Raw genomic sequence first — 14935 nt, forward strand, 5'->3', positions numbered from 1 at the left:
CTTAACCTGTGATTTACAGCAGCAGCACTGCAGGCCAAAGTGGAGATGCAAACAGCAGTATTTACACTCAGAGAGGCAGGTGTGCTGGCAGCTGGACAGCTAAAGGAGTCATGGCAGGCCAGAGGGCGAAGGGGACGGGACTGATGATTGAGTTGGCCGGGCTGACAGCTGGGAGCACGGCTGAACGGAAACAGCTTGTTCCTAAATCAGCAGCCAGCGTTGATTGATAGGGTTTTATTGGCATTGTGCATGAGGACAATTTAAAATTAAAGTCAAGCTGTTTTATATTTATTTATTTTCCTCGCATGTTTTATTAATTTAGTGTTTCATTTGCATCATTTCAGAGGGCCAAAACGCTGTCTGAGAGGCAGGGCTGTAGCCAAGATACTCAGAATGCTGAGGTCCAAGTCCCCCCCTACACAAACCCCACCCCTCAGAACATTTTGATCAGTAGATCACTAGAAATAAAGTGTTTCCAATGTTTTAATTATTTATATTTGTCGGTACTTGATGCAGTGTCACACATAGTTACCGTGGTAACAGCAAGTGCACATTTAATGCCACAGCAAACACTCATTAGGCAGCAACTCTGTCAGAAATACAACAAAAGAACGACTGGTACATTGCAACCAAACAAACTCGTGTTCTTTTAATAAACCTGTCAGTCAATAATATAATTAGAACCTTGATCTGAATTTATGATGCGAGCGCCATGTGAAGTTCTCCACAGGAGAGCAGTGCACAGTAAAAAAATAATCCGCTTTTAAGAGATGACCATTTTGTTTTACCGAAGCATTTTTGCCGAACGATTCCAGATTCCAGTACATCGCATGTCCTGTGACTGCTTTACAATAAACGCTAGCCCAGGTTTAGCCAGTTGAATGCTCTTAATGTGAAACAGCAGCAGTAAGATGTTCTCTTTGCATTAGCAGCAATTCAATATGGCGGAGATACAGCTGCGAGGAGAGTGAAGAATAAACAATGAGGTTGTTATCAGTGAGATAAAATTACACAGAAGTGCATGCATGCTGTTTTCCTGTGAATCCCTTGGGTATTCTGATTCCAGAGCGGGAATGGCGGACTCCGCCACCACCAATTAAAACTACTTTATAGATAATAAAGTAGTTTAATAGAATAACTGGATTTAAAAACATTGAAACATTGACACATGATTAAATGTTATGATTTGATTACATCTTTAAACTGCATGACACATTACTTGCATAATAAACATTATTTACTTATTATCCTCCTTGTATTCTACTTTTAATTGAACAAATTACAGGAGCTTATGGAAATACATTTCACCACGATTATACCTTAATAATGTGCGGTACCCACCATGTTGGTGTTGTTTTCACTGAAGTGTGTAATTTTCCTCGGCTGCTAAAATCCCCAAACTCCCAGAAGAAATATTGAAAAAAATGACCTCAGTGTCCTCGATGGTAGCAAATGCTCTGCCAAGAGTCGTTCCAGTGCCAAATATGAAATGCACAAATCTCTGTATGTGCAAAGGTCGAACTTTAACATGCTGACAGTTAGTACACAATATTGACCATTAGAAGTCAAATCCAAAAACGTGGGTTGCTGATTAATAATGTATGAAAACATTAACAACCACTAGAAAAACACAAAGTACCACAGTTGACTTAGCACCTCTCTGACACAGTTTACACTAAATGCGGAAATAAGCTGGTCTTTATTGCAAAGCTGTTGTATTGAATTGCGTTAGATTGCACAGGTGTTGATGATATTACATGCGTCCCATGCTCATCACCGTAGCATTATTGTGCTGTGTGTGTGCTGGAAAAAAAAAAACAACCCTCAGGGACGCATTTATCCAAAAAAACATGGCGGATAATAGTGTGCTGCCTGGCATTGTTGGTTTTGAGTGGCTGTGGCTGTATGAGGATTTCTGCTCTTCTGTTTGGACTGTGGAGTGAGAGCAGCTGATAATGATCGGTTATCAAACAAAACTGTCCCAGGCTTTGTTAGGTGTCCTCGTCGCTCTCTTTTTTTCTCTTTCTCTTCAGTCTTAGCTGACAGGACTGATTCAGGCTCACATATTCTCTATCCACAATCTCTTTCAGAAGAAAACATCTCCTGCCCTTTTTTCAAAGGGTATTATTTGCTTTTATTTTTTTCTTCTTTTTTTTTTTTAATCACTGCATGGCTGCAACAACTTCCAAGTTAATGTCTTCATTATGAGCCAAGATTCAGTTTTTGTTTTGTAATAAAATAAACACAAGCCCTGGAGTGCAAACAATTAAAAGAGGAATTACCTGGTGAGAAACATTTTTTTTTAAAGAATCTGACCAACAAAAAGATGCCAGACAACTAGCGATCACTGGGGGGAGCTAGCATGCAGTTGAAAACTTTCACACAGTTTATTGACAGTTTAATAACTGCCTGCATGTTGGTCTCCTGGAAAGAAATAAAGAAGAAACTTCAACAACAGTGCACATTCACTGCTTGGTGTAAAGTGCTTGTTTAAGGGCCTTGGAAGGCAGGATTTATTTGACAGGTGCTGCCTAGAGATGCCATCTCAGGCAGCATATTATCTGCTACACGATAAAACGTAAATAAATGAAAATTATGCCAATTAGCTGATAAAAATGTAGTTTAAAGAGGAGCGTGTGTGTGTGTTGTAAAAACAAAGGCTCTGCTGGCACACTCTGACCCCATGTGGCTGTGTTTTCTTTTGCTTCTCCAATTAAGCCTGATTGTCTGCTGTTTCTTTGTAAGGTAATTGTTGCCAGGAACCTACGTGCATTGTGTTGTGATGATCAATCATTGTACCCCTCGCTGTGTTTGGGTTTCTTCTCATGTTTACAAGAGCTTGGCTGGCCCCTTAAGCTCTCTCCATGTTTGCTTTTTGTTTCATGCAGTGTTTATCTTGTAAATGCCGCCTCGTTGCCTTTAACCTCCCTCGAAACTTTTTTGTGTGGCTAATTGTCGGGAGTGAGGTGAGTTTAATCTTCCATTGAGCGACTGTGGAAAGCACATCAGTTTGAGGGAAAACGGATAATAGGGAGAGAAAGAGCGACTTGCGCATTTGTGGATCTTAAATTGGGAGATTTGTTTAATTCAGTGCTGTTTTCTTTGCTATCTATGCAAAACAGAGCCGTTTTGTATCTGCGTTATTTTGTGAATTTGTTCTCATGAAACTGCTCATGTGTCACTGGATCTGTCCACAGCAGTGGTGCTGAAATGAGTCTTGGCAGTGCTCTGGTTGTGCAGCTCCCTCAGGCCATGTGTGGAGCTGCACAGCGACAGCAGTGCCAAAGTGTTTGGTGTCCTTTAAAGGCAACTCATCCTGCCACCGACATGTGTGTGTTTCATCTGCAACAAGTGCAAAGTGTTATCAACATCAAACTCCCTCTATCTCTATCTGTATCTGTTTGATGGATATGCTATATTAAGCTTATTTTTATAATCAGCTCCTATAGCAACAGAAAGGCAGGTTCTTTGGTACAACGGCTGTCAGACTCTTTAACACCAGCATGACTTTATGTAACACTATATATATATGTAACACATATATGTATATGTGTGCATTATACAAATGATCCAACATGCAAATCTGTACACTTGATGTATATAGTCTATTTATTTACGAGTATCTTATCTGTATAATTATGAATCCTATTATTTTAAAACGTTCTTATCGATGGGCTGACAATAGTTTGTTGTTGCTTACGTGACATGACTTTTTCTGTCTGATACTGATTCAATGCCAGCGCTCTCTTTTTCCACAAATTTTAAATCTGCGTACCTCACTGTGAAGTAGATGAGATGAGATATGACAGAACTTTATTTATCCTGAAGGAAATTGTGGCGCCGCAGTTGCAGTGCAAAGTAGAGAACAGATCAAAATTCAAGATATACACAATGCCAAAAAATTTAACCAAAGATTAGTATTAAGGATCATGAATGGAAACTAATGGCATTTAGTGTACATTGGTCACGTTATGGTTGATACCAGATTAATTATATCATTTAATATTGGTTCAGATGCCAACTTGGCAGATTGGATCAGTGCAGCCGTACTTAACGTGGGCTTGAATGGTTAAGACATCTCGATATGCCACTTCTTTTTATTTCTAATCAGACAAGGAACATTATGTGTCTCTGAACATAAATAAATCTTACCTTTCCGGCATGCATACTGAGAAACCTGCAATAGTTTATTCATGGAAGCTAATTAAACCACTTAGTTGACTTTGTTATATGAGCCAAGCAGTGATGATGTTCTGAACACAAGAGTAAGTGCATCCTTAAATATATTCGCCTGAAGAAATCTTTCAAAAGAAAAAAAATTCTGGACTGGAAACTCTCTCACCGCTTTAACTGACTATATGATCTGGTCGCACTTCATGTCTTTATTCTCATAATTCCCAAGCAAGCAATGAAGCAAAATGTTCTCTGAGAATGCGATAGATTGCACAGTTTAATTTCCTGCAGCAATCCAAACATTTCATGATTCACTGCATAATTTATTATCATCATCATGCACTCTTATGATTTCAAGATAAATGGAAAATTTCACTCTGAGGCTCAGAGTTTGCTCTGTTTAATCCTGTTAATTTATAGATCTGAAGTGGCTTTGAGAGAATATGCCATCATGTAACAATAATTACCCTTTAAAATGATAATAGATGTAGTGCTATGCATTAGACATTAAATATTACTGTAACAAGGGAATCTTTTCTCTCGTGCCGATGCCAAACACATCCTCCTCTCAGCTGGTGACTCACATCATGGACTTTCTTTCTTTCTTTCTTATCTGAGATGGCTCAGTTCCTTTCCCTTCAACAGATGACTGGTTCAAAAGGCCAGGAGCTGTGCAGAGACTGTGCATGACTTCTGAAGAAGAAACCCTCTCTCTAGAACCACACTGCTGTGAGTGCGCACACGTGTGTACGTGCGTGCGCAGCACAAATAGGCAGACAAGCTGTGCTGACAAGAGTGTGGATTGTGTGTGCACAGAGATGTGACATACGGTGAGAGAGTTACAGCACAAACAGTGTTTTGTTAGGAACTGGAACTATTTCTGCTCTATGTGGGAGGACGGTAGCACCGCTCCTCAAGAGCCAGGCCAGCAGCAATGCTTTGTTTTATTGGCAGACAATACAGCAGCATTGGCATACAGTGTAGTGGAGTAAATTTTTATGAAATGGGTATAGACACACTATGCAAATATTTTCTTCCCTGCTCTCCAAACTGCCATGCACGGACCATTATGAGGCATGAATGTGCTGTAACTTATAATATCACTAAAAAAAATCCTCCCAAAAAGAACTGCATTGATGCCCAAAAGTATTTTGTTCTACTTGCATTGATTCCTGTTTCCATTTCCTGTGTAATGGACTTGGCCAGTAATGAGTGCCCATAGTGATCTGATCCAAACTGACAGGTCTCCATATTATCAGTTGCTGCGCTCCTGAGCTGAGCGGTGGGAAGTGCAGCCTGGTACGACTATATATAGGTCCAGGTGGAAGGACAAAGCCTTGAGCACTCCCTTTATATTATAGTGGATAGGGAGAAAAGAAATGGAAAAGCTTTGCAGTTTCAGAAAAGTCTGAGAAGACTTTTTTTTTTTTTTCACCACCTGGAGCTGCTATGTTTTGTTAACGAAGTCAGTTTTTGCTTGTTTTTGGCCTCATTTTTCTGTTTAGGTTTTATTTTTATTTTTATTATTATTATTTCTGGTAGTTTTCGCGTTGCTATAAAAATATTGGTGACAGAAAGTCTGATATGCGGAGGTTTGTTTTCACCGCTGAAAGGATGTCTAAGCCTCCAAGCGTGCAAATAAGTGCACCTCGGTCATAAATAGCGCAAAATCAAATGATAGAAAAAATCAGGTAGAGTTTTGGGCGCACATGGAGCTGTGGGGTGCTGACACCATGAAAGGCAAACTGAACCTCCCACATCGCAGCAGCAGCAGCAGCAGCAGCAGCCGTCCACAGCTTCATGCACATCAGCTGAACCCCGCGCTGTCTGCACCCACGGTCTCTTCATTGTTTCAGCAAATCACTGGATATCCTTGGACACTTTGTACGCCTCTCTCTCTCTCTCTCTCTCTCTCTCTCTCTCTCTCTCTGTCGGGTCTACATCTCTCTCCGTTTCATTATTCTGCACCTGTCAGCAGCGGACGCCGGCTCTCTCTCTCCTTCTCTCTCCCTCTCTCTCCCTCGCTCCTCTTCTCCTCTTCTTCCTCTCTCCTCTTTTTTTTATTATTATTATATTATTTTTAATTCACCGTCATGACTTCTGCAAAAGACGCGAACGGGCCGGTGAAGGCGGCTCAGCAGCAGGATCAGGTAGGACTTCAGACACAGAGATGTTCCCCGTCGGTCTTTATGTGATCATGTTTGACCGTATCGCTCACATCATTTTTATTATTTTTTAAATTATTTTTGCAAGATATCCATAAATATACAGCTCAGGTTGATCTCGATTTTTTTATTTATTTATTGCCCCCCTGGCTATAAATGGTCGAGTGCTGCAAATTGAACGTCAACAACAACTTGTAAACTTCTGCTTAAATCTTTAATGAGCTCACACTGTAACCTCAGCCCACAGGTGTAGCATCTATACCATAACACGCATGTGTGGTGTCCTGTTTTCATGAGCAATTTGAGTTGGTGTAAACAACTTGTCCTGATGATGAACAGTGTTTTTAGTTTTTTTTGGTTTCAGAGATAAAAAAAAAAAAAAAAACTCTTGAGATAAAAGTTTTGCACAGCCACAGAGAAAGACAGAGAGTGGGTGTTAATTGCTTCACTGAGTTGAAATTGTGCTCCACATGAGGCCACAGGGAACACTCTGAAGTGATGTAATGGCGTGTAGACACATGATCCACTTCTGGCTTTACATAACTGAGCTTCTGGCAGTGGCAATGATAATTCAGGTTCAGAGGTGCTTCACTGAAATAAACTCATGTTTGCTTTATGAAGTGGGAACATTTTGACAATAAATCCATAGTCGTGTGTGCATTTGGCGCGTATAGTGCGTTTTTTAAAAGCTGCACATGAATATACAGAAAAAAAATGGTCTGTTTCATAAGTTGAGGGTGAAGGCTCTTCACTTTATGTAATTGCTGCATGGGCAGGATGTAATTAAGTTTGATATTTCCAAAAGTAAGAAAGCAACCTCACCTTTCCTATTTCTTCCTACCTTTTACTCTTTCTCAACTGCAGGCAGATTCCTCTCTCTCTCTCTCGTGTCTTTTGAATATTTCAAGTGTAAAGTGTTTATTTTTTCCGTCTCCTATTCATACATTTATGAAAGCTGGAGTGCAGCGTCAACAGCAAATCCTCAAACCCATGTTCAGATCACGGGGGAAAAAAAGAAGGGGGAGCATGAGCTCTTTTGAAGGCTGGGAGAAAAACAGATGTCAGACTTGACTGATGAAAACTCACAGAGAGACATGCACACATGTTCATCTGCACATGTTAGTGCAGCATAACGCAGCACATAGTTATCAGTGTCCACTATTATTTCACCTTTGTCACTGAGAAGGAAGACTGCATCTTCACTCCCTCCAAGTGATTTCCATACAGCCTTGACTTCTTTTCTTTGGAACAAACAGCGTTTCCTGTTGGAAGAAGGAGCTTGGAAAAGATACTCCCCCCTTCCATCCCTGACGCCGTTGCCTCAGCAATGACCTTGCTCATTGCTAATATCAGTTTCAAATGCGAATGCCAGGCTGTGCGTCTACTCCTGTAATGATGTGGAGACAGAGGCAGAGAGACAAAGATATCATAGCACAGGATGCACATCTGAGATTTGAACTTCCGCTTTCTGCTGCTGACAGTGGTGGTTTTGGGCAATGCGTTGCTCTCGACTCTATCCAGCTTGAATGTGAAGATATAAAAGAATACATCCAAGCTATCTACATTAAGGAATGATGCTGTCTTCATTAGAACAGTCACTACAAGCTCAGGAAATGCACCATATTCTTTATCTAATACAGCCTCGCTGTATACAGCCTTCACATTGTTGCTGAGTGTGGGGGTATAAAGGCACTCAGATGCTGCTGAAAAACAGTGTTTTGTTACTCTTATATTTAGATTGTTGCTTATGATCACCTCTCCTCCATTACTGTACTCGCTGCTTTTCCACTTCAGGTCATTGCCTTGTTCAAGGTAGCATCCACTGACTTTCCAATGACAGGCTACTCGTAGACTCTCTTTTAAAACACAATAGTCAGACTGAGGAGATCAAATATGACTCATACTGTGTAAAAAGAATTGTTATAAAATGGATGCAATGGGTTGACCTGCAGCACAACCAACTCTGTTGTGATTAAACTCATTAAAAAAAAAAAAAATCCACACATAATTACTCTGGAAGGATAATAGGTCTCTTATCTTTGCTTTCACTCAGAATGGATTTCATTTTCAAGGACATTTTGAAGGAAACATACAACAGGAAAAAACAGGAAAGGTTACTTCCAACTGATCCATTGAGTGATTCAACTTCAGGCATGTTGTTGTGTGCTACATTATTCTAAAGATTAAGAGATACTGTTCCAGAGACAGGCGGTAATTTATATCCTCTGAGGAAACACTTCTTTTGCTCAGCCTTGCCTTTTTCCTGATGATAGAGTCAGCAGGAGTTAATGCCACCTCATTTTTACTTTTCTCCTCCCCCCTCCAGTTTCACATACTCGGTACGACATGCTATTAATTCTTACAAAGACCAATGAAAAACTGCACAAAGCCCATAAGATATCTACTCCATGTTTTGTCTTCTCTTGTCACAGTGACACACATTCCTCACTTTTATGGATGTCTTCCCGCAGATTCTCATTCCTGATCTCTGAAGCAAATGCTCATATATTTCTTTAGTCTACATCGAGCGCGATGGCTTTCCTCTCCATCTGTATTTCAAATAATTAACTTAAGAAAGGGTCAACCAGGAAGATAATAAACTTTCAGTTATGGAAACACACTATAGCAGTTACACAAAGCCTGTTATTGTGCTTTATTGTTACAGATGAAACTTTAGAGTTGCCAGATTACAGGATCATGAATGGCAGTGGGCTGCAGATGTTACACAGAGACACTCAAGAAAGCAGTAATTTGGTGTTTGTTAGACTAGTTTGATGATTACATCATAAGATGATGAGATTTCTAGGTTGTCAAACTTCTGCTTTGGAAGAGAAACTCTTCATCTGTCACCCCTACCTGCAGCTAAATGTTGAAGGACAGTGCTGCTGCACAAATGAGGTGCTCGCTTTGGAAAACATGTTGAAAATAACAGAGCAGTGTTGTTATTATCTTAATGTACCCAGTGCTTTGTGGTCATGCATTTGTTTTTGTTGGCTTGCTGCTATAATTACTGAATTATTCCTATCCATTCTGAAACATTAGTGTTTTTAATGTCAAACAGAGGATTTTATTTAGCAGCATTTACTGTAGAGTCACAAGCTTTTGTTACTAAAACTGGGTGGAAACAATATGAGAGTTATTACCAGCCAGCTGCAATGCAGAGCCAATTCATTGTCTTTCACATGCAGAGGTCGTACAGTATGTGCTTGTAAACATGTCACACCGTGTAACATTGTTTGGGACATTTTCTATGTACTAGAAAGCTCTCTTCGCGTTACAAAATGATTTGTTACATCTGGAGTTTGTTTCTCTACTGAACTTTACTTACTTTTTGTTTACTGTAACTTATTGTATATGCAGTATGTGTGTGTGTGTTTCTGTATGTTTATAATATCACTACTGTCTCTGATGTTTTCCTTCAGCGTCATATCACATATCTATAATGTCTAGCCCCATTTTAATTTGTTCTTTGTTTTGTGACTAAAAACCTGCAAAAATAATGACCTTCTCATCAGCGATACTTTGTACCTACAAACACACACACACCCTTAGAGTATATAGAATAGATCCCTTGGAGCGCGCCTCCCACTCCTGTCTGGTAATATATCCGTTCAGACAATAAGACGAGTGCGGCACTTATGGTATTTTTAAATGAGACATGCTGACCGGGCGTAATTTAATTTAAGATTGTCAACATATAGAATACTGAAGCTGACTGGAAGAATTCAAGTGACGGAGCCATGGAGGAATAAAAGCATCTCATCAGATATTGAATAATTTATTCCCAGGTGAAATCAGATAATGGCATAAAAGGCAACAGCCTAAATCATTTAATATTATTTTGACTTGTTGTGAAAAGAACAACACAATGCACTTGTCTTCTTTGCACTTCCTCTACGGATATATCACTGGTGCCATTAGTAATACTACTGCAACCACCACTGCTACTGCTACTACTACTACCACTCATTCAAAAAAGTCTGGTGGAGTACAGAAGTTTTGAGGAAGTAAGGAGTTGCTTATAGTGATAAACACAGAGAGAATTATTATTTGACTCTCCAGATCCCTTCAGCTCTGTGGAGAGTTTAAGCGTCTTTCAGCACGTTGCTTTGGTTTTTATGGCCTTTGCTCTCACTACTCTCAACAACCTATTTTGTCTAGCAGCAACAGGAAGCTGTTTTCAACAGACAACGACAAAGTTAGTGATTATCTGGAAAGCACAGGGCAGCATTAAGCAGCTTAAGAGAGACAGATAGAAGGAGATAGATATTTTCTTCAGGAGTTGACAGAGACCAAAAACAGATTCCTAAACATGACTCAAATTAATGCAAGTCTGCTGACATCATTTATCATATCAATGTTATAAAGTTGGAATATATTCAGCAAGTAATGAATTCAAACCTTTGATTTCCCTACAATCAATTATAATGTGGCTAGAGACTCCAAGAACCTACTACATTTGAATAAGAAAGATTGTCTTGTGAGTCTTGTGTGGCTTTCTGTAAGCTCTGCAAATATATATATATATATGCTAAGTGCTCCTTAGTATTCCTCATCTCTTAGACAACTGTACAGAACACCACTGGACCTTTAATGTAACTTTATGTAACCTTATTCTCACGTTACATGAGCAACAGCAACCAAACTCTCTGTCTCCTCTTATCCTTCAGTTACTCCACTACAGCAAAAACATGTTATAAAGAATACTTACCACAATATTATGTGTCATTTTTCCTCACACGTTTCACGTGTGATCTGTGTGATTTGGTTTACAGTACACCCTACAGAGTCTGTAGAGGTGGCTTGAGCATGTTGTTACTTATCAGAGGCCATCTCTTATCAGCAAATATGTCAGCAGGTCACATATCTCATCCAAACAATATTTAGTTTTCTGTGTCTGACTTCAGTTCACTGTAACCTTCACACTCCACATTTTCCAAAGTGGACAAAGACTGGACAAACAGAGGCAGACTGATGCCCGACTATCCATGAACCAAAAGCCAGCTGGCATGAATTCTTAATCTCACTCATGAATGCTCATAATTTATTGATGCTGTTCCAGAGGAAAGGTTTACCCTCATGCCCAAAGGCTACTGCTTCACTCTCGAGTTTGACTGTTGTCAGACAGCGACTACGTTACAGTGGAGTGATATATCGTGTGTCAAGTGTCCGGTGTCTTAAGACAGCTGAAGTTTGCTTTTGTTTCAAATGTCTGTATTCCCTCGTGTCATATTTGAGACTGCCTTGTTTTCTGACTCCTGAGTTAATTTTGTGAGCCTCCAGGGCACATTTCCCACATGACACTCAGCAGTAATATTAGTCCCCACTTTACTGTACAGCAGCCGGCACCATTTTCACTGCAAATCTGACTCAAATGACTCTCTTGGTTCCCTTGGAAACCAGGTGCTCAGAGATCAGGAAAGATCCATTTCACACTTCAGCAGCGAGACAAAGAGATGGTTAGACAAAGGGAAAGTGGGAGGGAGAGCGGATTAAAGAGAGAGAGTGGGGGGGAAATAAAGGAAGCTTGACCTTAAAAGATGCTTCATTCGTATACGTCTTTTGTCTCCAAATAGAATGAAAATAGAAACAAATGAACTATGAAAATGCGTTGTTTCCTCTCATGGGATTCTGTACCCTTTAGAGTTGTCAGCACCAAAATGCACAGGGTTTGTTTAGATGTGTTGTCCGTAGAGAAGAGGGTGAAAATGGCTCTGGTTGTCATTTATTAATGCAGCTTTTATTGTTATCAGCTGTAAGGCATGCATGCCTGCTCTTCGCGCAGACTAACAGCTTAATGCAGACAGCCCAGTAATATTTCACCATGTCTGAAAACACTGCCAAAGGTCAGGATATCCTCTCGCACACAGATGCACTTTCGCCTTGTTAAGAGCTCTTCAGAAAAGTCAGCATGCGGGGATAGCTAAAGTTTACAGCTGTGCCGTTTGTTATGGACTTAAACACACCGAACGTCAGGGAAATCAAGTGATCCACATGAAGTTAGTTTCTGTATGTATCTTCAGGGTTTTAATCTGTTGGAAACAGCAGAGGTGTTGATGATTTTCCTGCATTTTATGTGAGTGAATTCAGCCTCAGAGTTTGAAGCTCCCTGTTCAATTGTGGTTGAGTAGGTGGGCGAAATGTTCCACATTTCATACAGGGATGAAGCAGTCTGCAGGGATAAAGCAATCAGAGCTAAGAAACCGTAATAACAGTGGATTGTCGGTGCTATTTTAAAATATACGGTGCTACTTTTGAGTCTACGTGGATTCAGTGTGGGTGCGGGATGTTATGTATCAAGAAAGACAATGCATTCATTAATTAATAAAAGAAAGAAGCCTTGATCTAAATCTAGGTACTTGGTAGATATGGATTTAAGAGGTATACGGAGGTTTAACCAGCAGAGCTTTCTAAAGTTTTTACTGACATTGATGGGGTATTTCATCATTAAAACCTTCCACAGACATACCAGCCATGTTTTTAAACTCATTTCTCATGCTTTAAAAAATAATTAAGTGTGACAGTTGCTACAAATGGCTGTCATTATTAGAAAATTAGGCCTTCACCATTTTTCCTTTACCAACCCAGTCTGCAATTATTTTAATGTGAGGCTACATGAAAAAGATCAAAACCAGAAAGTCTGAAAAGCCTGAAAGTTGTGTTTAATCATAGCCTTGTAAGATTTAACTTCTTGCTGAAGATAATAAAACACATGCATACATGTACACGGTGAAAGAGTAAGTCAGTAAACACATTTACTCAAGTATTGGACAGGTTTAGTCGCAACTACACATTCAGATTCAGTCAAAACTTTCTTTCTTTCTTTCTTTCTTTCTTTCTTTCTTTCTTTCTTTCTTTCTTTCTTTCTTTCTTTCTTTCTTTCTTTCTTTCTTTCTTTCTTTCTCTGCAACAGCTTTTAATTGAGTGGGTGGTTTAAATATCAGCAACAGCTGTCCTGACGGCTCTGTTGACCACAGCTTAGCTTGTCACAGGAAGCATGATAAACATCGATCACATCATTCTCAAGTCAGTGTTAGGTATCCAGGAATACTGACAGTGAAGGTTAATGGTCGAATCCTTTCCAACTGGATGCTGTTTTATTGAGGATTTTCACAGTGGAAAAGGCAAAACATCCAAGAGTATTTGATTGTCTATTGATTTGAATTGTGGAAAAGCTCCCTGACCTCTGACTGAATAATCGGGTGTCTGTTTACAGAAATGCCAAGCACCAGAGGGAAGCTACTCCTACATTTTTGTTGCCTGAATTAGCCCACAGGGCCTGTGGGAGATGTGTTTAAGATTTGAAAAGTAGGCTGTCTGAAATCATTTTAACTTGGGGCTCTTCCGTTTCGGTACAATAGCCATGGTGAATTTGTCACGGGTGGAAAAAATTAGTGGAACTAAATATTTACTCACATGCCTCCCAGGCTGGCATCAAAGTGTCTGGAAACATTCTGCTGAGAGACACATTTCCTCTGTTTGAGTGGTGTGGATCCAGCTGTCACATTTATGGATCTGTGCCTCTCTATCAGGTACAGACTGCTCTGAACTGGATACCGGACAGGGCTGCATTTAAATCACCTGTCTGCATTAAACGGTTTGCCAGTCTCTGCGCAGATATACGGGGAAAACAAGTAAGCAGATGCAGAAACAACACTCTTATCTGCATGCCTGTCAAAGCATCTCATAATTTTATCTTTGGCTTGGTCAGAGGTCTGACATGATTGTTGACATCAAAGGCAACTCCGGCCTTGTATTTCCTATTAGAGTGTGATAACACAGGGACATTAATATCTTATGAATCCAGTATACCATATGCCTTATCACGGAAAAATCCCTACCTCTGCAGCAATAAATCAGCTTATTGATGTGCCTGCTGTTTTTCTATGTGTACTCACTGCCTTCAGTATTGATTCACTTCTCTCTGCAGAGACAGTAGGTGTACAGGCACAGGAAATGCACACACACACACACACACACACACACACACACACACACACGCACACACAGGTACACCATAAACATTTAAATGGAAAGTAATTTCCACCATAGCAATTTAAAGTCTTTAAGGATATATATATATAAAAGATCATCTCTGCCCAAGATTTAAGCTGTCTCATGTGTGCACACCCCTCATTAACTTGAGGATGGTTCATTGAGCTGCTGCATGCTGTATAACCACTCACTGTAGGCAGCCAGAGACCAGGTCTAATTGGTAACAAGGATATCAGCAGCTGGACTGATACGGGTGGCTGGAGCTGCTCACATTCCTTGCAGACGTGCGTGAGTGTGCGTGTGTGTGTGTGTGTGTGTGTGTGCGTGTGTGCACACATGTAGTCTGAGATATGAATTATACCTGAGAGAATCCCTGATTTCACTCAATCATAAAATATATCCTCAAACATATATAGCGCTACTCACATACTTACAGACAAGTCTAACCTGTGCTGAAAATAATATACGAGAATTGTGGCTGAGACCTAAAGTGGTGGTACCACAAGCCTAACAATCAAGGGAGTGAGGGTCAGCTTGGAGTTCATGAGGTTAACCTACACCCACAGTTATTCCAGAAAACTGTCCGTTCTTGTTGCATTTGT

General features: G+C 40.1%; 1 protein-coding gene across 5 annotated transcripts in view; it reads left to right on the top strand.

Annotated features, from left to right (window-relative positions):
- The window catches only part of LOC104918291 (dipeptidyl aminopeptidase-like protein 6), a 65760-nt gene that overhangs the window by 25125 nt on the left and 25700 nt on the right, over positions 1–14935 (top strand). The window contains exon 1 of one of the 5 annotated variants that reach the window (XM_019262049.2): positions 5960–6323. The exons of the other annotated variants lie outside the window; for them this stretch is intronic. Coding sequence (XP_019117594.1) covers positions 6267–6323 — 57 coding nt within the window. The 5' untranslated portion in view covers positions 5960–6266. Of the gene's footprint in view, positions 1–5959; positions 6324–14935 lie in introns of those variants that run through there. 5 annotated transcript variants of the gene reach the window in all.

This window comes from Larimichthys crocea, chromosome II (assembly GCF_000972845.2).
Source record: "Larimichthys crocea isolate SSNF chromosome II, L_crocea_2.0, whole genome shotgun sequence".
In the NCBI taxonomy this organism is placed as follows: domain Eukaryota; kingdom Metazoa; phylum Chordata; class Actinopteri; family Sciaenidae; genus Larimichthys; species Larimichthys crocea.